The 27,753-nt window shown below is 40.6% G+C and overlaps 2 protein-coding genes across 7 annotated transcripts in view; one reads left to right on the top strand and one right to left on the bottom strand.

The window, feature by feature from the left end:
• The window catches only part of dennd1b (DENN/MADD domain containing 1B), a 108,411-nt gene extending 92,616 nt beyond the window's left edge, over nucleotides 1-15,795 (bottom strand). For 3 of the 6 annotated variants that reach the window (XM_034881195.1, XM_034881198.1, XM_034881197.1), the window contains exons 1-2: nucleotides 15,483-15,793; nucleotides 14,822-14,886 (exon numbers count right to left, since the gene is read on the bottom strand). In XM_034881195.1, coding sequence (XP_034737086.1) covers nucleotides 14,822-14,827 — 6 coding nt within the window. In that variant the 5' untranslated portion in view covers nucleotides 14,828-14,886; nucleotides 15,483-15,793. Of the gene's footprint in view, nucleotides 1-14,821; nucleotides 14,887-15,482 lie in introns of all 6 variants that reach the window. The other 3 variants (XM_034881200.1, XM_034881196.1, XM_034881199.1) reach the window with 3 other exon arrangements.
• Nucleotides 15,796-19,762: 3,967 nt separating this feature from the next.
• On the top strand, nucleotides 19,763-26,394 carry c9h1orf53 (chromosome 9 C1orf53 homolog). The gene is made up of 3 exons (XM_034881262.1): nucleotides 19,763-20,373; nucleotides 22,366-22,467; nucleotides 24,268-26,394. Exons 1-3 carry the CDS (start codon nucleotides 20,083-20,085, stop codon nucleotides 24,337-24,339), a joined length of 465 nt encoding a protein of 154 aa, XP_034737153.1. The 5' UTR covers nucleotides 19,763-20,082; the 3' UTR covers nucleotides 24,340-26,394.
• The last annotated feature ends 1,359 nt before the right edge of the window (nucleotides 26,395-27,753 follow it).

The raw sequence follows: 27,753 nt of genomic DNA, 5'->3' as shown, positions 1-27,753 counted from the left end.
ACCTGGGGTAAATTAGAACAAATTTGTGTTTGACATTAAACTACTATCTAGAACTTAACTGTGACAGAAAATGCTGATACAAAACACTCTAAAAAGGGTATATCATTTCTTGTAAAAGGCACTAGCAAATACATCATCACATTGATCTCGATAACGTCTTGAAATAGGTGTAAATTTGCAAAGGAACGACACATTTTAATTCTAAAGCTAGAAAATGTTGCAAAAGCAAAATAACCTATAAGGTGGAATATCCTTTACCAGCAAAAAAATTCAACTGGCAGGCTTCACATGTGAGAGATGCTGGCCTGGGGGATTTCTAAGCCATTTCTACAGCTACATCTGAAGAAAGATAAACAACAGCCTCAGCCACTGGAAGGAGAAGAAAGAAAGAGCTGTATGGAGATGATGTGACCCTATTAATGCCACATTAGTTGTTCCGTCTTCCCAGAAAAATGCTTCAGTGGAATGAGCTATGAGAGAGAAAGAGAGAGAGAAAGAAGAGGTGGAGAGGGAGAGAGACAGAAAGGGAGATGTGAAAGCGATACTGTCTCCAGGCTAGTTGGGATGCAACCCAATTTCACAGCTTCACGAATGAGTGGCACAGCATATGGATGCAACCTTTGTGACAGCCTCTGTGTATCACCACATATCAGCGTTGATATTCCCAGTCAGATTCCATACTGGTCCAACATTATGTCAAACACCAGCTCCGCATGACTGCATCTTCAACACAGCACACAGACAGCATGTTTGTTGGGGGGATGGGGGGGGGGGGGCTGTTAGACTCTTAAACTAAGAAAAACAAACCAGTATCTCCCTAGACAGACTACTCGCCAATTCTTTCTTTACTACACGATGTTCAGTTGCTGGAGAATATCAAAATCAAGTGCATAAATTGAAACAGTAATGTGCTCTAAAATCTGAGATATAACCTGAAATCTGAGATATGACCCAGATATTAAGTTCCAAATCAAAAGAAAAAAAAAGGTGGGTAGGCTAGGCTGAAGAGTTCTGATTGCAACAGCACAGGTAAATTGTGATGATTCCACCTCTGGTTGTTGGCTGAAGCTCTACCAACATTTCTTCACATAATAACATACTTCTCTCCATATGGTCCAACCATCTGCCTTGGTCAAAAAACATCTATATAAAGCACAGTACATGAATAACTCTAGTATTACACTAATGCACATAAAAAGAAGTTCACTTCAACTAGATTGCCAACCATGTTGACCGTTGTCTTTATGACTGTAAAAGAAGGTTTACAGCCAAGTAGGAGTCCTTTTTTAAGGTGTGGTCTCATGTGACAGAAACAGCAGCAGATAAGGATGAAAAAATTTGGTTTATGAATTTCCATCTTATAAAGTTTAAGAACGCTGCCGATCAGGTTATTGTCACTCAATTACACATGCTTAGGGGAGAGTTCCTTTTCTAGTCTTTGAGGGGGTGGTTGCAGCATCAGAGAAAACACTATGTGTAGCACAGCAGCTTCTTGAGGTGTGGAGAGGATCGATCTCGGTTAATGTCATATGGCACAGCACCCAGAGGCAGCTGTGTGGTGCTGATGACAGTGCAAAGCCTTGCCTTTGGCGGCTACATGCTCGGTGCTGCCGAGCTGCGATTTGAAGTTCACATGCAAAGGCTGACAGACAGACAGCTCTCAGTCAGCCAATCTTTCCACAGGGATGACAATACATCTGTTATCAGCGCACAGTAGAACAATAGTGCCTAATCCTTAACACATTCACAGGGGTCTCAATGCTCTGCAGGTCTGATGGACAAACTACTGACAGAAAAACACTCGCAGAGAATCATAACTTCTAAGATTATCCAAACTTGTACATTATAATAAAGACGTTTTTAAAAGTGTCATCGTGTTCAGCTTCTAACTGAATTTATGTGGTTTAGTTTAGTTATTAAATCTGCTTTATTTTATGTTACATGTTTGCCTAAAGGGGCATGTTACTGCTGACGAAGACAACATTTCCTGATTCTGCAGTTTCATAATAAAAGCATTTAAACAACAAAATAACAGGGGACTTTTATTGTAAAGAATTCTTGAGGATGAAACGTTTACACAGCTGCTGCTTTGACCACTCAGTTTGCCAGCTTTCTCCAGAGATAAAGCACCTTGTAGCTCTGGCAATGAGAGACTAATAAACAATAAAAGCAGGAACGTCTGTAGGAAAATCCGACATATTGGTAAATTTGGGGACATTTTATGAAACTAAAAATAACATTTTGGTATACCGGCAGCAGCCCTTTCCAGGCAACAGCGCAGCACAGACTGTGTATTTCAGCTAACAGTTGAGTAGGAGGTCCTTAATGTGTCTCAAGACACATTCCTATTCTCACAGCTGGTTTTAGTGATCGGATTTCAATGTTTTCACCTGTACTTAGAGTTGTCCACTTGTGATCCAATCCCTCAGATCCCAATTTTACTACCAGGTGGAAATATGGTATACAATCCATGCCAATGTCTGGGGTGAAAGAGGGGCATATGATGTGCAGATTTGTTAAGCCCTGGAGGCAAATTTGTGATTTTAGGTAATATAATAAAACTGACTTAATTTGAAAGCCGAGCCGCGGCATACCAGTTGAGCCCTGGTCAGAAGCAGGTCCTGAGGCCCCGTTGGACAACGCATGTTTTCATATTCACGCCGACCATAAGCTTGGACCATAACCAGTTCTTATGGAGTCAGACAATCACAAATGATTCCACATTCAGGAAATACACTTAACAATAGCAGTCAATGTGCAGGTTTGGAAGGTACTAGATGAAATATTGATGGTGAGGAAAGTGTGTGTGTGTGTGTGTGTGTGTGTGTGTGTGTGTGTGTGTGTGTGTGTGTGTGTGTGTGTATGAAAACAAAGACCTTGTGGATGAATTGCATGATTTGCAATGATAAATGGTCTCAGACATTCACATCAAGACATCAAGATTGACCTAAATTTTCTGTCTTGAAAAATAGGCCAGAACCCAAATTAAGGGCCAGTAGGGCTACTACATGAATGTAAACGCCAATATCTTCACAGTAATTGTGTGGTGTTAGGCAACACAGAAGCAGTCTTGAACGGAGAGACATAGCCTCAGGACATAGCTGTTGGCATGTAAATAGTGGGGATAGAAGCTGAAATGACAGTACAGACAGTAGGCTTTTACAACTAGTTCTGCTTGACTTGGGTTTGGCCTTTGACACAAAAATTAAGGTCTAAAGGACAATGGTGTAGATGTCAGGATACCAGTGCTCATATCATGTCAATAAGTAGGTTGATTTCCTTAATTGCCAGGGCAAATACATTTCTGTCTTTTACATCATTTAACTTTTACATCATTTTACATCAGTCTGCATGGCAGCATCTCTGTGAGAGCACAAACAACCTGAGACTACATCCTTTGTTACAAGCTCTGCCTTTTTCTGCTTTTGCCGTTTGTCTAAAAGTGGGGTTTAAAGAACGCTGGATATCCTTAAGTGTCTCTTGCAAAACAAATACTCTTCATTTTACATTAAATGTTATTTGCTAAATCCACAATATAGATAAGTTATACTTATGACAGTCAGAATCCTTTATAAGAAAAGCTTTATGAGCCTCCTCTTACCGCACATGACAAGGGAAGTGGGCAGGTTTGTGTGGTAATGAGAAGTGAGTCATCCCCAAATCCTGTTAAATTCCTGTCATAAAATCTGCTCAATATGACAGTCACAAAAAATCAACATATTGTTGAGCACAGTTTTTTTTGGGGAAATCCAATTTGGCAGACTAGGGACAGATTAACATCACTAAAGCTACATTAAAGCAGGAGCTGCACTAATCCAGTTCATTTGTGGGCTAAACTAGGCCACATTGGTATTACATCAACAAGAACCAGCCAATCATTGTTCTTTGACTCACAATATTTATTGTGTGTGTGTGCGTGCGTGTGTGTTTGTACATGCTTGGGCCATCTGCTGTGCTGGCCATCCTTTATCATGATACATGTGACTAAGATCTTAGCTTCAAGATTGTTTTTTGGAAGCTAAATTCTGTCGGACAGTAGGCCTGCACGATTACTCATTATATCGTTTTTGTTTTTGTTTTTTTTATGACTTTGGTTCTCATTTAATTTTACGAGCTGAATGCATCACAAATGCTACTACTTACTTCTGTGAGATTTAAACAGACTGTATACAGTTGGTTTTTAAAGCGCTCCCAAGCACTGCAATACTCTCCCTTATCTTCACTGAGGCCTCTATGTTTACAGGCTTGTGGTTATATGTGGTGACCTGTTAATATGAGCTATAGGTACCAAAAAAAAAAAAATCTATGTTTGGTTAAAATTATTGAGTAAATGTCCTTAGTTCAAAAGGCTTCTCGCCTGAACTTTTGTTTTGTGATGGTCAAAAGAAATCGTGACAGAGAATTGTGATATCAATTCTAAGCAAAAAAAATATGATTCCTATTTTTTACTAAATTATGCAGGCCTACCGGACAGTGACCTAGCCTTTGCTTTTTCGTTTTTCTTAATGTCTTTCATAGAGCATATAACGTTATATCTTTCCGATTGTAACATTTCCCATAGACATGTATAGTTTCCGACCGGGAACCAAGGATTTCCGACATTTCAGGTAAAATTGAACCCAACAACCCACAGTCCGTGTCCCTCGCCCGGCCTTGAGGCGGTGCCGAAAGCTGGAAGAAAGTGCCAGAGTCCTATTTGATCATGACTGTGTCAGATAAAAGCAAGTGCCTTGCAGTGTAAGGCGGTAAAATATGTGGACAGTTTATTACAGGGAAACATCCCACGAATTTGAATGTAGCCTACATTTCAGAAACGAACACAAGGAGGCTAACTTAGCTTACACAAGGTGAAGGAGAACGCCAAGCCCCCTTTTTAAAGCTAAACTGAATTTGAAAACTAAAAATGTCAAAACAAAAATAAAAATACACACTACTGACAAATACAAAACTATAATAACCTTGGTTTGGTAGTGCCAATTTGTTTTGTTTTGTCTTGTCATGGTCAAAAGAAATGTGGCAGAGAATCGTGATATCAATTCTAAGCAAAAAAAAAAAAAAAAATCATGATTCATATTTTTCACCAAATTGGGCAGGCCTACCGGTCAGTAACCCTGCCTTTGCTTTGCGTGCTCTTTTATTTTAAAACACATAAAATTCCCAGGGCTCCCTAGAGCATAAGTTAGGAGTGGTCACAAGGGAATAAATTCCTCTGCCTTCACAAAAAGATGCATAACACACAGACACACACACACACACAAACACAACAACAATGCTGTAAAACTGCAACTGGGGTGATGTGATGAAACTCTTCTGCATTAATCAAAATCATCTCATTTTAAATCATTGATTGCATCCCTACTTTTCCCCACTTTTTCGCCGTGGAAGAGGAAGTCTAAAAATAGCCTGTAAGCGCCAGTGTGCCTAGAAGACTTTGCATGTTCTCCCAGTCTGGCAGCATTAGTGAATTCAGATGAGTCTCCTGTAGCTCTCACAGCCTCGGTGTCTCTTTCTCATACGTTTAATGCCATCAGCATATCCACCACCCGCTTCATCATCTCTCCCCCATCTCCCTCCCTTCTTCCCTGTCCCACCCCATCTCATTTTGCCCAAATTCTTCATGCTCTGGCCAATAATGCTCTCTGTGCTCTGAAGAAACAACAACAAAGTCCACTCACAGCTGTCCTGCTGGTGGTGGATGCATGTGTGTGTGTGTAAACAAAACCTGAATGTAGCAATGTCACACGGTACCACCTGAAAACTCCTAGTGACTTTTTCCCTCTCTCCATCCCCGTAGAGCCCGTCTGTCCCTGTCATAACAAGTGATAATCAGAAAGGATCGCGCCTTGATTGTGAAAACAACCTTCCTATAATATGTGAGAAGAAGAACAGGTAGAGACAGGACATACAAAGTGTGCGTAAAATGTTTACGTCTAAAAAAAAAGCAGCTGTTTCGGGACAGAATGAATGAACAGAGAATAGCATAGAGTTTTATGTCCACACAAGCAGAGCCCTCTCCATCAAACCCTGCTGCCAGACCAACTAAATCAGATTAACCAGTGAACATTAATTGCATTACTTTTCGCAGGCAATCTTGAATTTTCCTACATTTAAAATCATGAAAATATGTTGTAATATTTGTAGGCTATCATTATTGCCAAACCTAATAGACAGAGATTGCAAAACAAATTGCATTGGTGCCCTTACCGAGGTAACAACTCACATGGCGTGTGTCTGCACTGGTCAAAAGCTAACTCAAACAATGCTGACTTATATATATTTTGCCTGAGCTTGACCATACAATCTGAGACAGAACAAGCCAGGTGAAATTTGAGGACAGCACTTGGTTCCGTCTCTTTTAAAAAAGAAAAGAGCTGGAACTAAACCTAGTAAGCAGCAGGCCACCACACAGTCATTGAATGGATGAGTGACTTTGAGCATGGAGCTACAAATGACCCCAGACACTAACAAAGGAACAAGGCTGTGGAGCACTGAGAGAAGCAGTAACACTAGCTGGCCAACTTTGTCATGTGGATAGCCAAAATAGAAAAACAAATACAAGTCTTATGTCATAACTTACCCTGTGGTACACAGGATAATCTGAGATAAAAACATTGCATTGGAGGGAGAATCCATCCAAAAGTCAACCAAATTTCAAATGTATTGTCAATGACAAAGATCCATGTTTTTGGCTCTCAATGACACACTTTTCATTTCTTTTCAGTAATGTAATAGCACCCACACATGTCTGTCACTTTTACAAGTTAAAATCACATTAAATTACAGTAATTTTAATATCTGGCTTGAGCCGGTTTGATGCAGTTAAAACACCTTTTTAGTGTGGTTCTGATCGTCATTCAGGTAATGCAGTTTTACTTATGGTCATGTATTGCACAACAATAGCGGGCGATTTAGACACAAGTGCCCATCAAATGTCTAAAGTCTCAGTAAGTCATGTCAATAAGAGTGTTCATAAAAGAAGAAGAAAAGGCATCAGCAGACAAACAACACTCCAATATCCATAAACGGCAGCCCTGAATGCAGACAAAAAAAAAGAGTTTAGGCTACTAAAAGTTGGACTGTGGGTCAGATATGATCCTATGGACACTCAGAGGACATAGAGTGGGAGGGGATTTCTCAAAGTTCACTCACAGGGCTTTCATTACCATATTACTGCAGGGAAGTTAAGAGACTTCCTCAATTGGCTTCAGAGGAAACCGATATAAGACAAAAAAGACTTGGATGATATCTGATTCTGTGGGAAAGAGCCAATTTAGCAAAGTCATATGGGTGAGACTAAAGGGAAATGCAGAAGCACTGTGACATAAACAAAGTGTGAGACCCCGGGATCCTCTCAGGAGTGTGAGTGTAGGAGTGTGGCCTCTCTAATGACCAATCAACACCCTCCTTGCTGCCACGACATCTGTTAGTATCCAATGGCCTCCTGTCTAACCGTGAACTCAACACTCTGCTGGAATCCAATCAGACTGCAGAACCGACAAAGATAAGGGTCAAGGAGCAATTCTGACATTTTGCAGAATGTCAACGTTCAACCTTTTCTAAAAGTTCTACTACACAGGAGTTTTGCTCTACAAATATTAAGGGTGAAAATGGGAAGGGGTGAAAGCAAAAGGGGGAAAAAGTAACATAGTGCTGCTTTATGAAGTTACAGGTGACATTGTGAGACCTGCGGTTCCCAACAAAAAATATTCTTAAGATCCAGAACAAAAGTAACTTTCATAATTGGACAAAGTGAAGCTATAACCCCATTTAATTCAGAGAGCATAATGTATCAACTCTATCCTATTGCTTTGTGTTTCTTATACCTATGAAAGTACACTTATATTTTAACATTTAAACCTTGTGCTGTGTATTTTAATACTAGGGAAAAGATCTTGAGATACTAAAGCAGACACAAACCTGTCACTTACCTCAGACATAAAAAACAATACATAACCCTCAATGATAAAAAACTGACAGGAGCAAACTTGAGATGGAAACAAGTTAACAGTGTTTTCCCCCATCTTCTAAGGCTACAGGGTGTCATATGCTGTACAGACTGTAAAGAATGTCAGTCTATCGTAAGGCATGAAAAAACATTCAGAATCAGACAATTTTGAGCTTCCAATTTATTTGACCTGCATGTCTAAACTGAGGGAAGAATGCAGAAAATGATTAGATAGCCTTTATTATTAGACTCACGGTCCATAAAAACAACAACAACAAAAAAAAATGACTTAAGTGTACACAAAAAGATGCAAAGCAAACCACATAGAAGAACCAAGGCCAGGTTTTAAACCCAAGACCACAGTCCTGAGGCACCAGTGCTAATCAAACTGCACTAATTGAGTTTTTTTTGTAGAACCGTAAATCGTTCCCCTAATTGTAGCATGAGTGTTGCAGTAAAATTGATATGCTGATCTATTAAGTTTATTGCTTTGTTACTTGGGACAATCTGGCTGGAAGGATTGGGTGAGGACAGTTAGCATCTGTCCCCACCTACTGCCTTGGCAGCATTAGCGTCATCTGCTAGCTTTGGCAGCATCTTGGAAGCACATCAATATGGCTTTATGTAGCCAGGGCCGCTAGTAGCTAGCATGCCAGTCACGCTCTCAGGCAACGCTTGCTCACAGCCTGAGCATCCACAGAGCACTGAGCCAACAGAGCTGAGCGGAACTGAGCTCGGGCTGAACAGGAAGGCCAGGTCTCCATGGACCTGCGAGGAAAAAGGGCCGGTGTCTGTCATCTATCCACACATCCATGTTTAGAAGAGTGGGGCCAAGTCCAAATATGAACACTGCCACCGTTGTAGCTGTGAGTATTATTTTCTTGCCCCCCCCCCCTTCCAATCAACACTTCTGTTGTGGAATGTTGATCCCCTCATCACATCTCTGTATTGCTGTGTTCAAATTAAATCTGTAAGGAGATTGAGTGTTCTGCTTCTACCTGCACCACTGATGTTATGTTGTTACCACAAGTGCTTGCCAAAAGAAAAAAATTAAACCTACCCATGGGAGTCATAATTGGGAAGTTGCCCAACATCACAGAACTTCCGGAATCTTATGAGACACAGCTAACTGCGGTGTACCTACTAGTCAAATCTGTATAGGGTGAGTATTTCGGTTTAGAATGTATTAGTAGTAGTATTAGTAGAAGTGATTTTAGATTGGACTATTGTCAGGTTGGTATTACTGGAAAGGCTGAGTGACAAAATGTGATGAACTGGCAACTTTAACTTTGAACTATCAAGGCTTAGTTATGAGAGATGCCAATTTTAGGCAACTTCAGTAAAGGTGCCCTGTAGAGTTATACTTTAACAACTTTCCATTCAGTATTACTCACCAAAACCAGTTGTAAATGTAAATGTGATGTATTTATATAGCGCTTTTCCAGTCTTAACAACTGCTCAAAGCGCTTTTACATCTACAGGAAACATTCACCATTCACACACATTCATACACTGTGGCCGGGGCTGCCGTACAAGGTGCCACCTGCTCATCAGATAAACATTCACACACATTCACGCTCCGATGCGCAGCACCGGGGGCAACTCGGGGTTCAGTGTCTTGCCCAAGGACACTTCGACAATGACTGCAGGGGCGGGGAGCGAACCACCAACCTTTCAATTGGCAGGCAACCGCTCTACCACTGAGCCACAGCCACCGGATAGTTGTGTGTATCCTTGAAGTATAATGAATGTGCAATGAAGTGCATTTCTTTCCTCTTAAACATTTTCAAAGCCCAATTCTTCAAGTATTTTAAACCCAGCATTGTTGACATCCAGGTGTGCTAGTTTCAGTCTTCTTGCTCGCTGCCTTTCCTGGCATACTGCGGTATATCTTGTCATGATAGCGCCACCTGTTAATCAGTGCGATGGTGCAGCATCGTTCGTAGAACTGTGCACCAAGTCACCCGCGCGTGCAAGTTATAAATAAAACTATTAAACTGACAAAAACTCATAGAAAAACTCCACAGCGCTACTAGAAGCTCAAAGTATAATCAATCGTCGTCCATAAAAATTATCAATAATTTACTTCAACACTACACGTTTACATGTAAATCCTAGTATTTTAAAATCGCGATTAATCGGGATTGATCATAGCCCATGATCAATTTGATCAAACTTGATTACATTTTTTGAGTGACAGCGCTAATAGTTATTAATGAAAACTGAAAATCCTTAAAGGCTTTTAAAACACAACATTGTTTGCTATTGGCACGACACTGGCTTCTGTTGCAGCACAACCTTTCTAAATATTTGAATAAGCACAAGTTAAAGATCCATTTAAAAACATGTCAGTGTTACTCAAAACCGCCACTCCCGTTCTGTTGCTCATCATTCAGCAAATAGACACAGAATATGCAAACAATTAAACATAATAATTCTGCACAACTTATGTAGGAGGAATAACACTATTTGCAGAGCACTTACACAAGGCCTAAACCTTTCTTTAAACAACAAAGAAGCTATATACTTTAAAAATACCTATAAAAAAACAGAAATGGGCATATCTACAGTACATTGAGAGGGATTGGATGTGTAACTCAACTTGCAAATTAGATTTGCACAAGGTTAAAAGAGGTAGCAGCAGCCACAGTGAACTGGTTAAATTCAAAGGTTCTTCAGTTTGGGTCAAGTCAAACTCCAACAAGTCATCATCAAGGTTAACACTATGATTGACAGGTTAGTTAGTTAGCTAGTTATAGGGATGGGTTAGGGTCAATGTCTCAAAGCTAAAGATTTTCCACCGTGGTCAGAAAACATTGTGGGGGGGGCACTTTGTTTCTCTCACTGTGACTCCATAGTGGCTACTTGCTCCGAAGCTAATCGCTGTCACTTTCTCACTTGCTCTACCCACACACACTCACACACACACACACCCACACACACAAGTATAAACATCCGGCCACCTACATTGTTTGCACTACAAAGAGTGTACATATTATTTATTTTTGCTATAGTTCTTAACAAGAATTATTTAATGTTGGACTGTTGAGGGGCAATAAATATCAAACGTTCCAAAACATCTATGTTGTTATTTGTATCAATCCACTAGACATAATATCTACATACATGGCACCTGATTGGAGGCTAGTCTCATTTTGTCCCACAGCAACCCAAATCCCAAAGTAACTAGTTACTTTTATAGTTTGTATCTAATTTAGTTACTTTCTGGAAAAAGTAACTAGTAACTGTAACTAATTACTTTTTAACTTGCCCAACACTGTTCCTATGAGAGTTGCTCAGTAGCGCATATGCCCAAAAAGTGAAATACGACCCAGTGAATTTGTGCAGTAGGGTTTCCCCCGCTGGCCCAGCCCGTGAGTTCCCACTCGGCCCATAGACTCTACAACGTGGTGACGTCACATGTTTGGTTGAGGGGACGGGATGAGGAGGAGGGAGAGGCAAGCTAGTAGGGGTGGGAATCACCAGACGCCTCCCAAAACGATATCATCCCAACATCAACCATGATATTATTGCAATTTAAAATCTTTTTTCCAACTTCTAATTTTTTTTTTTTTTGATTCCCCAAAACGAAACTTTGTCAAAATAAATGTTATCTAAAAAGATACATTTCTCTGTTTGTTCATATCACTTCAATTTGATTGCTGCAAAATGAGATTATCAAGCAGACAAACTGACCAACACATATAAATGATCAATAGTTGGTGCCTGTGTATCGATACACTATTGCCACTGAAAATATCGCAATACTATGCTGTATTGATTTTTTCCCCCTCACCCCTACAAGCAAGTCTCGTTGTTGAAAATACTTAACGTCAACAAGAAGTAACATCAACCAACACTGCTTAGAGAAACTCTAAGTACTTATTGCTCGAATATTAACATTAGTATGAAAAATCCAGTACTCAGGTGTGGGCTTAAGACACGTCAAATAGAGAAATATTAAGTTGTGAGTTACGCTTTACACAGCTCAAATGCCAAATTACAAGAGGTGTGAAATTTGCACAGCTCAAATGCCAAAATACAGAAGGTGTGAAATTAACTTAACACAGGAAGTTGAGGGATAGATGTGCGGACCATCTATGATGGGGTAAGATACATGTCTATTAACAAAGGGGACTACGCTCTACACTACAATGGTATTGTGTCATGCCTTTTGCACATAGATCTAGTTTCAGACCTGCAGGACCAGGATGTGGTAAGAGTGGTGAAACTGCTGCGGCATCAGCACAACCCTGCGCACACCAAGCTCCCCCGTCACTCAAAGAGGACACCCTTTCAGACACACTGTGCGGCACTTCTTTCACAAATATCGCTGGTAACTTTTGCCTTTTCCGACCGACTTGACCCAGAAAGGAGGTGTGCAAAAGTGCTTTTGAATCGAGCATGTTATTAGAAATTCCATCGCTGGTAGAGGGAGTATATAACAGAAATGCAGCCAAAATCAATCTAAAATTAAACTTGTATTCCCTAAACTGCGTGGAGGAGATCTGAGAATTATGAGCAAGCTGAAACCTTACACCACTTCTCCAAATGCTCAAATGTTCTTCGCCATGTTGCTATGACAATTTAATTATAGTCTATCATGGTTGCACTATTGTTTGTTTGCCTGTGTGAGCTAGTGGGAAGATAATGTGTGAATATGAAGTGGTGCTTTTTGGCAAAGTACCTAATTTTTGGCTGTAGGAGAAACTGCTCTAGTTTGTGGTGAGTGACTGACTGTGGAGGTTTCATAGCTGGCTAAAGCTGTTCTGTTATGACTCATAGCATTAACGCTTTTAGCTCATGATAAAAGTAAGAAACACAGAGTTGAAACAAACACATGACAGGTCAAATTTGACAGCTTAGTGCATGCGTACACATGTAATATTCACATACAATTCCTTCAATTCAGGCCTAGTACAATGACAGCACAGTTTTAGCATTCAAGAAGTCTTCCATTTCCTTCAGATAGCAGAGGAAGCCAAGTTAAAGAAAGGGAAATTGATCAGACTCAGAGAGAAGTGATTCATTCCTCAAATGGTTAATCTGAAACTACTCTTATAAAAATCCACCAATGCCCAAATTCTCTGCTGGCAGACAATATGAATCTACTTCATAACAACATCCTCCACAGCGACATTCTTATATCCAATCAGGAATTAGCAGAGAGAGAGACAGAGAGCACTTCAGTCAAAAGACAGAATGCGTACGTTCAGTTTGACCTGAGCGGTGTTCTAACGTTGCTTTGTAGCTGTGCTCCAGGGAGCAGGAGCCCGGATATGAGTCTGACCCTGGATCATACCTGGGGGAAGTCAGTTATTACAGGGCAGGCGGGTGGTTTATGAGTTTTGTTGAAAATCCAATATCAGATCTACATCCAAGGACGACTTTTAGTCAACTCTGGTCAGCTCAGCAGCTGCACAACCAAACCGTCCACATAACACCTCTTTAACGTCAAAACTGAGCTGGCAAAATAAGACAGCTGGTGTAATGTGCAGCAAAAATGTTTTTACATGATATTTGACTTATGGGTGACACTGGATATTGATGTGAAATATAGGTTACTTTATTTCCTATATTCATAAAAGGTAGAATATAGTGTTGTTCTTCATTAACCACAGTTATTTCCCAGCCTAGTCTGAACACGTTTTGTCCTGGCCACCACTGCTGGAATGTTTGACCACTGCAAACAGCAGAACAGTTAATGCAGCTTGCTGAGCCAAGCATGGTCTTTGTGGGGTCACGGTTACAAGAGAAATGCCTGCACTGGTTAACTTATGGTCAGGGCTTAGTAAAAGAATAGTGCAGACTGGAAAATCAGTCAAATAAATGAAGAATAAAACACTAATAAAGATCTAAAAGCAGCTAACATCTGATAATTTTACAGTTAAACTCAGTGTTGACCTGCTCTAGTCCTTAGGATCTTGACGGAGTAGACTCTGGAGCACACAATAAAACACCCCAGACATAATGATAGCTCTTATTGTGCAAGACTGGACTCAGTCATGCTGTGTAGTTCTCTAACATTCGCTGTCTGACTTTTAAGGAAAAAACACTGTCGCCAACGTTACCTGACATCTTTGCTGAACAGCCTTACAATTACCGTAGTTACAGTCATTTTAACAAAACACATGGCTTACAAAAAGCTACAACTGGCAAACACACAAAAACATATTTATTAACATGGATGTTCAGGCCACAACTAACAACTATTTTCGTTGTTGAATACTTTTTTTTAATGTATTATACATAATTAAATTGTTTGGTAAGAAATTTGAGAAAAATGTCCATCCAAAATTTCCAACAACAAGTTCTCATGCCCAAAGATATTTAATTAACAGAGATTTAAAAGCGAGGAAATTCACACTTCTGAGAAGCTGGAATTGGGCATTGTTGTTTGATAAATGACTGTTAATAAATGACCGTAAACCTTCATCTGCCAAATACTTTCTCTATTAATAAATTAAGCTTTTGGGCTATAGAAAATGTAAAATTGGCCATCACACTACACGACATAGAGCCCAAGTCTATGTCTTCAAATATCTTGTTTTGCCTACACAACAATCCAAAACCTAAACGGTATTTAATTTACATTGAATCATTGATGGAATCAGGTTATTTTAGGCATATTTGGTTCTTGATATAAAGCGATTTTGGATACCTGCTGGTTGCTATAAAGTGCTATACAAATTAATGTTAATTGATTGATGAATGTTTGGCTAATAAAATGATAAAATAATCAATGAGTTGACTAATTGTTTCAACTCAACCTCTGTTAATTGTGTGTTGTTTAAATATTCAGAAACATTTTCATTTTACTTGTCTACACCAAGCAACTGACAGACACATTATTATGGATATAATGTCATCACCTACCTTCATTTTCAGTAGTTGGACATGCCACCTGTAAAACCAGATCAAAGGTTCTCTCTGGATTCTCCCTGTAATAGAACAAAACACTGTTTACTCAGGCGAAACATGGGGCAGCTATTAGGCTGTTACACACAATCATTGGCAACAAGTGTGTATTCAGCATGACCACAACTGTGTTGAATTCCATTTCATGTGCACGAGTATAATATCAATTTAGTGGACCTGCCCTACTTTACGTCAGTCACACTGTCAATAGTGGTCAATAGCCGACAATGTCAATATTAACAGCTAGCTGGTGGTGAATTATGTGAGAATGATATGTGTTGTTATCTCGGACAACATATTGGGACAAACTTGGGTCACAGGACCCGGGTCGCTAGGTCTACATCGTGTCCACATAAACCTATTTAACGCTGTCTGCTTGGCTAGCGGAGATGCTAATTGGTGGTCAGCTAGCAGACAGAGCAACAGACTGACCCACATGCTGTCGAGCCAGCTGGCCTGGCGGTTAAATCTACTGCTGGAGATGGCTCAAAATACGGCTAAACATTCCTTAGTATCACATTCAGCTCCAGCTTCAGAGTCACGCATTAGCCGTTAGCTCGGCAGCTCAATATCAAGACGCGACATGGAGGAGGAGGGACACTATAACTCCGGGTCTTACTTTATTCTGCAGTCCATGGTTTAGCTACCACATCGCGACAACTCCGTGCTGTCGGCGGCTCTGCTCTGGCTCTGCTTGGCTGTCCGGGAATATGTCCACCTCGTCCTTCCTCAGTCTAGAAACCGTCCCTTCTTCTGCCTTATCTAATACCGCTCGAAAGCTGCTGCGACCGCATGCTTGGAGGTCGGATAGTGTAGTAGTTTGTGACGTCCTTCTGCCGTTTAATGTAGCCTGAATCCCCAGTTCACCACCACGGCGTTTATTTCCCACAACAAACACCACTCCAGGAAGTGCTGTCAAAGATTTGGTGACGTCAGCGCGTCAGCTGAGCACCTTGCTCCTGCCTGCAAGCATCTCTCTTCCACTTAAAATGAGCAACACATCAGACCTGAGCCCTGTGATTCATGTTTCTGATAAAAACGTGTTTCCCTATGAGACTGCATTATTAGTTCAGTAATTGTGCCAGCCGTAGCCTTCAGCAGTGGCTCCCAAAGTGGGATCCTGGGGACCATCAGGGTCCTTGAGAGGGCTTCCAAAATAAAAGGTAGTTGAGTAGGCTACTGGCCTAATAGATTTGTTGGCCACTTGAGGGCTGACGAACAACCTGCAAACATAACACCACATATGATCTTGTTATAGTTGTTACGGTGAACACTATCTGACAAATGTAAGCTTAATATTCTCTCTCTTTTTAGTCCTTTGTCTCCACCAACTCAAAAGGGAAATCTCTGGCTAAATCCTACATAATGTTCCCCAGCTAGTTGCTTTGTCTGTCTGCTTTTTACTGATGACTGACAGGTTAGTTCAGTTGTATGCCAAAATATTGTTTTATGCCATTAAAACCATAAGCTTAACTGACACTGAGCTAAATGAAGAAAAAATGTATCCTTAGACTTTGGAACTGCAGAGTGGGTTAGTAGCCTAATTCTCACCTTCCACGTGAAACACAATAATTTAATGATCCATTGTTAGTATAAAAATATTAATTTCCACAAGGAATGAGTACAACGAGTGAAAACAGTATATGAAATTCAACACATCAATATTGATAAAATCTCTTTACCAGTGTACCAGCTGGGAAAAACAAGCAATGACTCTGTCTGGTTTACTGTGAGGTATCTGGTTTTGAGAAAGTTTGATTAAATACAAAAATGTTAGAGAATTTGGAACATTAAAGTACCAGATTAAGGTTAGTCCTGCATCATCACCCTCTTTTAGAGGACCCCTGGGATGTGGGTCACTTACATGACAACAACAATAGAGCTCGTGGATACAGTGTTTTTCCCTCATAGTTCTCAAGTTGTGTGTAAAGCACGCCCAAGATTTGGGAACTTGTTGGCTTGATCTGTGTGGGGAAAGTGGAAGAATACCGTTTGCCCCTTCCAGATTACCAGCACTAAAGGGCATTTGATCTAGGCCCTTAACCCCCCGCAGCAGCTTCAGTGGAGCTGCTCACCAACCAACAGATCAGACTGTGGTGGACAGTTGACTGGTGAAGACGGGCATGATTACTTGACTTTATCCTACATAATTATAGTGCTGTATTCGTAAAATGCTACTTACAGTAACCATGTTAGACAACAGTACTCCATGCACGCATGAAATAAATGCTGAAGTTGCAAAACAAAACTCAATTACACAAGCTTTTAGCTTATGAGAAACTACAGGTGTTGTACACACAAACCATGTATTGAATTAGCCTATACTGTATATAACAAATCAAATCTGCTTCAGGACTGCACATTTAACACATTGTTCATGAGTCAGCTGAGTCACTTACCTGTTAAAGGGGAAGTCCACCCTAAAATAAAATAATTTGTATAATTGTGTACACCTCCGGGATTTCATTTGGGAATTTAAATGAAAGAACTCCTTGTTCCGTTGGTGCATGACTTGATCTAAGCTGTAAGCTTTATTAAATTAAAACTCATTCTGGTTGAGATTCATAATCAATCTCAACCAGAGCTTACATGAGCTCACAGGGTCAGTAACACATTCATTGTCAGTAGACCTGCTCCCTAAAGTGATGACATAATCAATTAGTATCATGATGTTCTATGATTTCCCTTTTAAGGGAAATAATTGTCATTTTAGAGCTATTTTTTTAAATATAAATGACTGATTTGTAGTGTAATGTAAATTCTGTTTTAGGGTGGACTTTCATTTTATTGTTTGCATGTTTATGCAATATTTGTCCCATGGTAAATTGAAACCAATGGCTTAGATGTACTTCTCTCTCCTCTCCAGAGAGTCTGCGTGGATCAGAGCCAGATTTCTTCAGGCTGACTGGAAGGTAATTAAGTGAGAGCAGACTGGGGCATGCTGTTTCAGGCATCCGTATGCAATGATAATGGCAGGGCTGCTGCTTTAACATTAAAAAAAAAAAATACATATACACACAAAGAGACACATACATAAAGCTCTTAAAAGTCTTGGGTTTCAAATTTTAGAACACAGTGAACAGTAAGCAGTCCCAGATTATATTAAAATAACTTAACATTGGAAAAAAGAACAATACAGTTTCCCATTGTTTTTTTTAGGCCTAGACAATATATTTCAGAATGGGTTCAGACGTTCAACCTAGATGAGGTGCAAATGATTTATCTTGTTAAATTAAAATGTCACTCATAAGAAAATATATAATGTTCAAGGTTTGGTTCAAGGACTACTTGAACCTCTCAATTAAAGGTGGAAAAGCCCACAAAAAATTTAAAAAAAGACACAGCAGATAAAAAGTCCACATATTAATAAATAAAAATAAGTACATTAAATACAGAAATGCAAAGTGCAAACTTGTGCCTTTTGTTATGATGACTGCACAGAAAGATGAGGTAGGTGTGTGTGTGTATATGCACACTGTATATGCGTGCACGTGTGGTCTCAATGTGTCAGAGTCTTTGTCTGAGTCTGATAGAGAGATGCTCCCTGTGTTTTTTTAATTTGTAAAAATGCAGTCTAGCCTAAATGTAGAAGAGAAGAGTGTGGTAGAGTTAATGCATAATGTTGCATTCAAGGAGCAGCCTCTAGTTCACCTGGTAGAGCTTACGCCCCATGTAGGCTCAGTCTTTGCCCGCGGCCTGGGTTCAAATGCAACCCGGTGCCTTTTGTTGCATGTCATTCCCTCTCTCTCCTCCATTTCATGTCTCTCTTCAGCTGTTCCAAATATAAATGTCCTATAAATATCTTTGAAAAATAATATTGTTGCATTTATTCTCTGGGTATATCACATTGTTGCTTACATCTGTGAAAACATATCACATTTTCATGCTGTTTTTGCGGCATTTCATTTGTAAGACACAGTATATTTTCCCATGATGTGTAATTTGTCTGAGGGTAAATTGACCCCACAGTGTCTGTCGAAAGACACTTGTCAGGTTGCATTACCCAGAATCCTGTTGTAGACACATCATAAGAGGTGGCTTGCAGCGGTGGATAACCTTGAAATGACTCATTAATGTCCACTAATCAACCTTGCGGTGTTTTTTCCAAGTCATTGTAGTACTTTACTATTATGGGAAAGTGTCTTTGTTTGCACTGCATTGTGTCATTGCAGCCAATGAGAGCAAAGCTAGGAAGATATAGGTATGTTGTAGGTTTACCTGATTTGCTTTATTTAGCCACATGTACAATGACACAATTACATGAATGTTAAAATTGCATGCATCTTTTACATCATGGTCAGAGGTGCATAAAGGGTTAACATATAGTCGAAAATAATGACAGTCGGGAAACAAAAAGTAAAACGATAAAGACTATCCATATAAGCAACTATACCAGTGAAAAGCTAAATGTCATGTTGTTACTTCACATGGGCCAGAACAAATGAAACCACCTTGCACGCCTGGATAACTAGTTCATTGGTAGAAACTACATTTACTCATGTGTTTTAAGGTACTTGTACATTACATTCCTGTATTTTAATTTTCTGCTACTTCATATTTCTACTCCACAAGAATTCAGAGGCAATTATTGTACTTTTTACTCCACTATGTTCATTTGATGACTTTAGTTACCAGTTGCTTAATACATTGTTCTGAAATGGGCCATTTTTAGTCATACTTTTGCTTTTGATAATATAAGTATATTTTGGTTCTACTACTTTCCTACTTTTACATTTGGAATGCAGGACTTGTGACAGTGTGGTATTGCTACTTTACCTCTGACGCCACTGCTGTAGCCTAGTGGGAGTCGTTGAGTTGGGTTTTTCTCAATTATACGTGTGATGGTTTTTCGCTATGTATCCTTTCAGTAAAGTGTAGCCTCCGTCTCATGCATGGTAACTGCGGTGAAACAGCAGAGGCGCTGTGGGAACCAGGGGCTCAGCGTGTTACCAGATGGTCACATGTCTGTGACGAGGCAAAGCAGGAAGCACAACACATTTCTGTGCAGGCAAAACTGAGTTGGAAGAGGCAAAACTAAGTTGGAGGAGGCAAAAAGTCAACATGCAACATAGACCATCTCTGATGCCGGTGATACAACCAGTCGTTACGGTATTGAGCTAAGAAATGGTCTGTTTTCCCGGGTATCGTTTTGCAAACAATTGCAAGTCGAGTAGTTCAAAGTAGTTTAACTTTTACCTCGTCTCTAAACCTACAGGAGCATGTTCCACCAAAAGTACCCGTATAAAGCATTTGTCAGCAGATTGATTCTGCTCCATATACAGTTTAATAAACGAGTTGTTACAATGTCAATACCCAAACTCTCAGAAGAAAGCTCCAAGCGACCGAGAGGCAGAAGCCGGTTGCAGATCAACGCAGACAGGGGAGAGGCTGCAGACTTTAATGGGGTGGTGCCAGGCAGCATGGGGGGCGACCACGACCACGACCACACTGGAAGGAAGTTCACAGAGGAGGAGACGGCCATCCATAGAGCCCACAGAGAAGCGTGTGAGGTAAGATGAATCACTCTCATATCCAGCGATGTCATTTTCGATGTGATAAAGCATTTACGCATGATTAACTGGCACCAGTTGTTTGCTGGTTATAGTTTTGTACCCAGTTGCACAACTGCAGTGGTGGAGAAAGTAATAGATAATAATAACATAATATCACACTATCAAGGTACTCCAAGTACAGGTATGCCATTCAAAATATTACTTAGGGAAGAGTACTGTATTGAAGTTTAAAAAGTAGAACTTCTATGCAGAATGGTCTCTTTTAGAAGGCTAATAATACGGTATCTATCTGCGTCCAAATAATATTTCTCTCTGAAAGAAAGTTGACAAGAAGTACTGCATAAAGTAAGATAACAATGGTTTCTCAATCCTGTACTCTGCTTCAGTAAGCAGTAAATGTACTTCGTTTTGAACTGTTTAAATTTGTCTATAGCTGAGCAAAGTTGAACCATATGAACAAAATATCTAATGCATTCTGTCATTACTGTAGTGCAAAAATGAAAAACATAACACAGGTTTTACATAATACGCTGAATCTGTTCACCAAAACAAATTCAATAAAAAAAATTCTGAAAATTGGCTTTGTCTGACCACCATAACCACTCTGCTTTCTGTCGTATCTCCTCTTACCCTGTATATAGCGGGTCAGTTGCAATCATTTTTGGAGCTACTATTCAATATTTCCTTTGCCATATTTAACAAAGTTGATGCATGATTTATGAGGATCTTAGTAGACATGACTACCTTGAGGTAACCTTCAGATCTCCACAGCCCACCTGTCCCCAGGGCAGAGTTCCCAGTGGGTCCTTGGCAAAGCAACATTTTACTGTAAGTTCAGTTACTTAAAGTGGGCATAATGGTGGAAGATTTTATTTGGATACAATGTTTCAGTCTTTACATTCTTACTTCTCTAACTGTATAATTTATTTACTGAATCATTGAACAAAGAGATTGTGGATAGATTAGACATCTGTGGTGTAACAACTCTAATCATATCCTAAAGCTATTTGAGGAATATTCTACTTTTTCTTGTAAACAGTTTTGTTACAATTTTATTTAAAAGCATACCTGCCCGAATGCTTTGTACACAGTACCTGTCATTTACATAATCATGACCATTGATACTGTCAGATCCGTTATATTCACCAAATCTTACTTGCTGTTCCATCAAAGAGAACAAGAGAAGGAGTTCTGTGGTGATGACAGTGGTGAATAGGTGTCATCTCCGTGCCTAGAGGCTTATCTGTTGTAAATATTGTGCTTCTGAGTGTGGATGAAGTTGAAGCAAGTTGGCCGCGACCTGAGGAGACTGGTAGGGCCTAGGTGGGAAAAGCACAACACAGAGGCGGCCCAGCTATGCCAGCTTCACTATGTGCCCCTGCAATGCCATGCGAAATGACAGGTCGTGTCACCAAAAAGCCTGGGGCCTTTTTCCCTTTGTGGCCTGTCAAAGCACACCAAGTAGTGGGCTTTCAGTTTGAAACAGACTGAGAGATGACATTTTCTAACTTCCTAATGGATCACAGAGTAGTTCAGTGTTTTTCACATACATAAGGTGTTTGTGTGTCTGTACAAGTCGAGTTATCGGTTAAAATTAAAGAATGACTGTGTCAAAAATATGTTTTTTAAGCATGCTGCAAGTATACAATGACTATAAAAACTTGCTACAGTGCAACCAGTTGGTCAATCATTACAGATTATCACATACTGAATTGCACACAAAGAGAACAGCACTAATTAATTAGTAACATCATAAGAGTTAGTTTTACATCTGTTTGTATGGATAGAGGTCGTCCATTCCATCGTATCTTTGACTCAAAGCAATCTGTTTCTATGTATGTTCATATTCAATATCACACTTGCATGTGCCTTTGTGTTCGCGTATATACAGTAAATGTTCTGTATATGGTTATGTATGCAGGGGTCACACACCAGCCTACGTGTTTGTATGTCAAACTAATTAAATAATAATATCTTCATTATGTTCAGGCAAAGAAGCAGATGTATGTCGACCCTTCCAGTGGGTACAAGGTGTTCACAGAGTATGCCCACCTTCAGAGAGGGAAATGCTGTGGCAGCGCATGCAGACATGTGAGCTCTTTGTTTTTTTTACCAGGTTGTGTTTCTCATCTGACCTTGGCTGTTAGTTTAGTCTTTTCCTGTCCTCTATCAGTTCTTTTCTGTTCTTGATGTTTACCATTGATTATTTTAATTTAGATGTTAAGTCTGTTTTCTAAGAGAGTTTGGCCAAAATGTCCTTCATTTCTTATGCCCAAAACATCACATTAAAACAATTGTATGTGCATTGCATCTTAACATAACTGTCCATGGTGCTGGAAAGGACAGTTCATTTATTTCTTAAGTAACACTGAATATTTATTATTTCCTAAACAGCACACATGTATATAAATCATTTCACTCAGTTTGATAATGTAGGCTACTTCAATATTCAGTCAGCATTCTATATGATGCATGTTACTCATTGGAAGTAAATGTGAGAAAGTAACTCTGAAGAGATTGGCCTGGTGTTGAAGGCCGATGTTGCCCATAAGCACAAATCAAGAAATCGTATTAAAATATAAAAGTGGATGAGAGCAATATCATATATCCATGCATTTTTTCATATTGGTGTCAAATAAACCATCCTGATATTTGAACGCCATAACAAATTCTCCAACAGAGCAACATTAATAGAAAAATATGCATGCATGAAGGCTGAAAAATCTACTATTTTGGCCAGGTGTTAGCAAAAATATGATGTTCAAAGAAGTGTGGGCAAAAGCCCCACATGTGTACTTAAAATACACACCAACAAGTAAGAGTCCAGTCAAATTAGAGGATTAGCTCTATAAATAAGTTCAGTAGACAACCACCGGTACATCATTGCTGCCTTGGCGATGACACCCTTACATGATTTAGAGGAGGAGAATGACAGATCTGATGGCCTGCTGGATGCTTGACATTTATTCTTTTTTTTCCTTTTTTACTTCAAGGAATTTGCTTAGTATTATGGTTAGGTTGGGCCTTCTTATAAGCTCTTACAGTACGTTAAACCAAACGCCACATATAGTAATAGAGAGACTTACTGGTTGAAAGTTTACCGGGTAAGAAATTGTGTTAAAGATCAATGAAAAAAACAGTCCATAGTTCAGACTTTAGCCTACAGGTGTTCCGACTGTAAAATGCTTTTTACTTTTCATAAGTTGACAGGAATGGGCGTCTGTGGCTAAGTGGTAGAGCGGTTGCCTTCCAACTGGAAGGTTTATGGTTCAGTCCCTGACCCTGCAGTCCCATGTTGAAGTGTCCTTGGGCAAGACACTGAACCTTGAGTTTCCCCCGATGCTGCGCCGTTAATGTGTGTGAGTGTTTATCCGATGAGCGGGTGGCACCTTGTACGGCAGCCTCGGCCACAGTGTGTGAATGGTGAATGGTTCCTGTACTATGTAAAAGCGCTTTGAATAGACTAGAAAAGCGCTATATAGATAAAGTCCATTTACAGGAATCAATCTTTAGTTTTTACATCTTAAGTAACAACAGTTTTTTTGAATGGGAGGTAGATATAGGAAGACACTTTAGGAAGCAGGGCCCGGTTCTGCTCACTGGTGAGACTTGTTCCGGTCTGTCTAGTGTACTTCCTGTCCCATCCCTCCCTGTCCTATAGCATCCCGTCTTACCCAGTCTTCTGTCTTGCCCATCCCGTCCCATTCTGTCTTCCCCTCTTCTATCCTCTCTTGCTGTGTGGTTCAGTCCTAATTTGATCTGGCCTCATACTGTTCTCTTGTGTTTTAAGCTTTTAAACTTGCATGGCCATATCTTGTTCTTTGTGTGAATGATGTTCTACTCCACAAGTAGCCATCTAACACCCTTTAATTATTTTGTGTTCTCCTCTAGTGTCCGTATGGCCAAGTCAACGTGAAGGACCCTGCAATGAAGAAACAATTTAATTCTCTATTTTATGTATAGGCTTAACATGACGAAGGTAAAAAGCCTTTTCAGAATGGAACCCAGAACACGTTGCTTGTCGTAATTTTGGGCTACTGAGAGTAATTTTTTAGCAGTGTACTAAATGATGAAATATTTTTAGTGTCTGTGCAATATCTACCTCCTGTGAATCCCAACTATTCTCATGATTATTTTTATTCTCACAAGAGAGGGAAAAGGGAGAATGGATCTGTTCACTAGAACCTCATGTGAAACAGACTTTTATCACGTTTTTTTTTCGCTGTATTTTTCATACATCGCTGTATGTATTTTTTCTGATATCTTTCTCGAATGGCCAATGAAATGCCTTGAGCTCCATTTTTTGTTTCTTTTAAAGAGTATTTAATATTTTGTGGTGTTCCGCTCCTCTGATGCATTTACAAGGGTTGTGGGAGTATGGAGATGAAAACTGAAAGAGCATTTTACATCTTTGCCCTCAAGATAAAGGGCATATAGGCGAAAGTAACTGTAGATAGTCAGATGGAGTCTTGTGCTCTTTTGCTTTGCATCTCTTGTTATTTTTTCTCCCAAATGTATGACTGGATGAATATTAGCATCATTTACACTCCACAAGTGCTTGACTGAACTGTATACCTTTGACTGAAACACTGTTGTTAAAAAAAAAGGCAGGGCCAAAGGGTCAGCCCGCACACTTGGCTGCACTGCTTTTACAACACTTGATGGAATCAGGCTGTTAACAAACATACCATGGACATCAACAGCAGCCCTCCCTCACCGGACTCGCAGCAAAGCCTCCTGGCAACACTTGGCTGCAGCACAGCTCCCCGCGGCTGCTCTCCTGAGCTGCAGCCTAATGAACTCCTGGGCCCTCTTATTCTAGCACTGCAATAGAGCAGCTCATGTTCACGAGCATGCTTAGACGCACACATGCATAGGCAGGCTTAATCCATCAGAACACCCTGTGGCTCCTAATAGGCCAAAATAGAATAAAGGTTGTACTAAACACCGCACTGTGTTGCCCACAGTAATAGTACAAGGTAAGGTCAAGCACTCATGCAGCACTACCTGTGCGTGCAAGAGATGTTGAGGAAAGATGTGCTACTTGATTTATGAGTGCATGTGGTTGGACAGCACGATGCCTCCAGGCACTGGCTCTGAACCTGCCACACACACTCGCCTGTCTCCGCCTGATTGGGCAAACAGCGTCGGGATGAGAGGATGTTTCTGCCGCGGAATTCTGTCGCAGCCGCCTACCGGCGCGGCCGCAATTTCCCTCGGCAGGTGGGTCCCAAAGGCAAGTGCTTAGTGATCGGAGCAAAGCCCTGTGAGCGGCTACAAGGAGATTCATGATCCCAACAGTGCTGGGGAGGACAGGTTCTTGGGAACACGTCGTCAGGCGAGATGAGAGGCGAATTTATTTGGTGTTATTCTAAACCGAGGCAGCGGAGCGTGCGGCAGCAACATTTCTACAGCGGGACGATGAAGGTGTCACACTCATCAAGTACCTGGGCCCGCTTGCATGCTACGGCTCTGCGAGTTTTGCCTGGGGACTTGTCTGTCACATTAAAGTAGATGCATTGCCATTCAGGGCCTCGGCGGTCCCGCAGCCTGACCATGAAATAGGCCAACTTTCATGTCTGCCTCATCCCTCCACGTCTTCCCAATCCAGTGATGGCACAGTTAGAAAATTTCTTTCTTTTTTATTTTTATTTTTTAAATATCATGTTCTAACCAAGCAGTTGGTGACTGAGACAAACCGCACAGCTGAGTAATCCCTTCGACAGATTTATGGAGAAATTTACTTCTAAATCTAAATCGACCCTGACTTCTGCCACACTGGTCAATCATCATATACTCTAGATTTCGAAACAGGAAGCCTTGTCTTAGGCTACATGTTCTTGATTGGACCATGTCAAATGCATGATTGAGTATCTCATGTACTTCCACAATGAGAGAGCATTTAACTAAAGTGGGCTTTTTCCTGCTGTCTTGCTGAATCATTGTTTAAGTCTTTAATTAATTGTAGCCAGTTCTTAACATTAATGCCATAGGCACTCACAAAATCGACTTTATGCATAATTTCCAATTGTTGATTTTATTTGTATTGTGATTGCATTGATAAAAAATAAAAAACATTTTCAAAGTTTTATTTCTCAATATAAGCATACACACACACACACACACACACAAAGTGGTACTCCCTCAGTACAGATGTGCTCCAAAATTACAACAGCCAACCTCGACATGTGAGGTGTTTATTTCAGGCATTTTGGACTGAACATCTCTGACCTTCAGCTGGAGCATATGCTGTGCTGGAGAAGAGTGGCAGCTCTATACCGTGTGCCTTTCTACAGGATGATGGGACTAGCCGCAGAGAAAAAGAGAGCTGTCCAGTTGGAACTGTGACCAGACAGGCTCTAGTCATAACCAGTTGACAGGCCAAGCAGCCCCTCCTCCCTCAACACCCCCACCTCCATCTCAAACAGGCACAGCAGCCCTGCGGCCAATGGCCCCAACCACAGTCAGTTACAGTGTCTCCATCACTGTTGGCCAGACCAGCCAGGAACTGACACAGGGTTGGCAGTGAAAAAAAAAAACTTGAGTGTCAGCTGTATGATGCCTGAAAGGAACATCAGTCTCAGCAATTGGCCAAGCACTGCTGTGTACATTTGTGTGTGTACACGCACGTGGATACGTGCATGTGTGTCTTGATATTCAAGCAACATTTGAGCAGCCCCTACATCAACGCCTGGTCGTTCTACACAGACAATGTCAGCTCGCCTCAGGGCAGCAGCCTCCACAGTGGTCATATGGACAACCAGATCCCTGTGGTAGAATTAATGATAAAAAAAACACATGACCACTGAGTGACAGTCAGCGCACCAGATTCCTTAGGACAGACAGGGCTGCAAATAGCACAGAGGAGCAGCTTCTCCCTCAGACCGCAACTGGTGGTCAGGCTCCTGCCAGGCCAAGTCGCGGCCGCCAGATGAGCCCAGATAAAAAGGAGAGTCGGGGGCAGTAACAGGCACCTAAGTGCCCAAAGGAGCACTTTGACCTGTTTATCTCCCTCTTGGTTTAACATCTGTGCAGATATATCTGTGATTTTTAGTCTACACCAACAAGACCAGTGATGTTATTGCTTTAGTTAGTGGCTTTTACACAACCCTCTAACTTGTGCTCCCCTTTGACTCTTTCTTCAGTGAGTGGTTGAAGTAGGAAGAAAGAGTGTTTGACAGTATAACAACATACACAAGCATCACTTAAACGATTGTGTCTCCGCAAAGCTGCTTTGCCCCATAAGGTTATATAGCCATAAAGAACATCCGTCTATTATGTTTCCATGTCCTTTCTAGTGTGTCCAGATATGGACTAATACGCACACCATTCCCCAGGAGGATACTCTGTCCCCAGAGGAGATGGAGGGGGGGGGGG

Source organism: Etheostoma cragini, chromosome 9, assembly GCF_013103735.1.
Source record: "Etheostoma cragini isolate CJK2018 chromosome 9, CSU_Ecrag_1.0, whole genome shotgun sequence".
Classification (NCBI taxonomy): Eukaryota; Metazoa; Chordata; class Actinopteri; order Perciformes; family Percidae; genus Etheostoma; species Etheostoma cragini.
The sequence above is the reverse complement of the archived record's forward strand: the minus strand, read 5'-3'. Positions and strand labels throughout refer to the sequence as shown.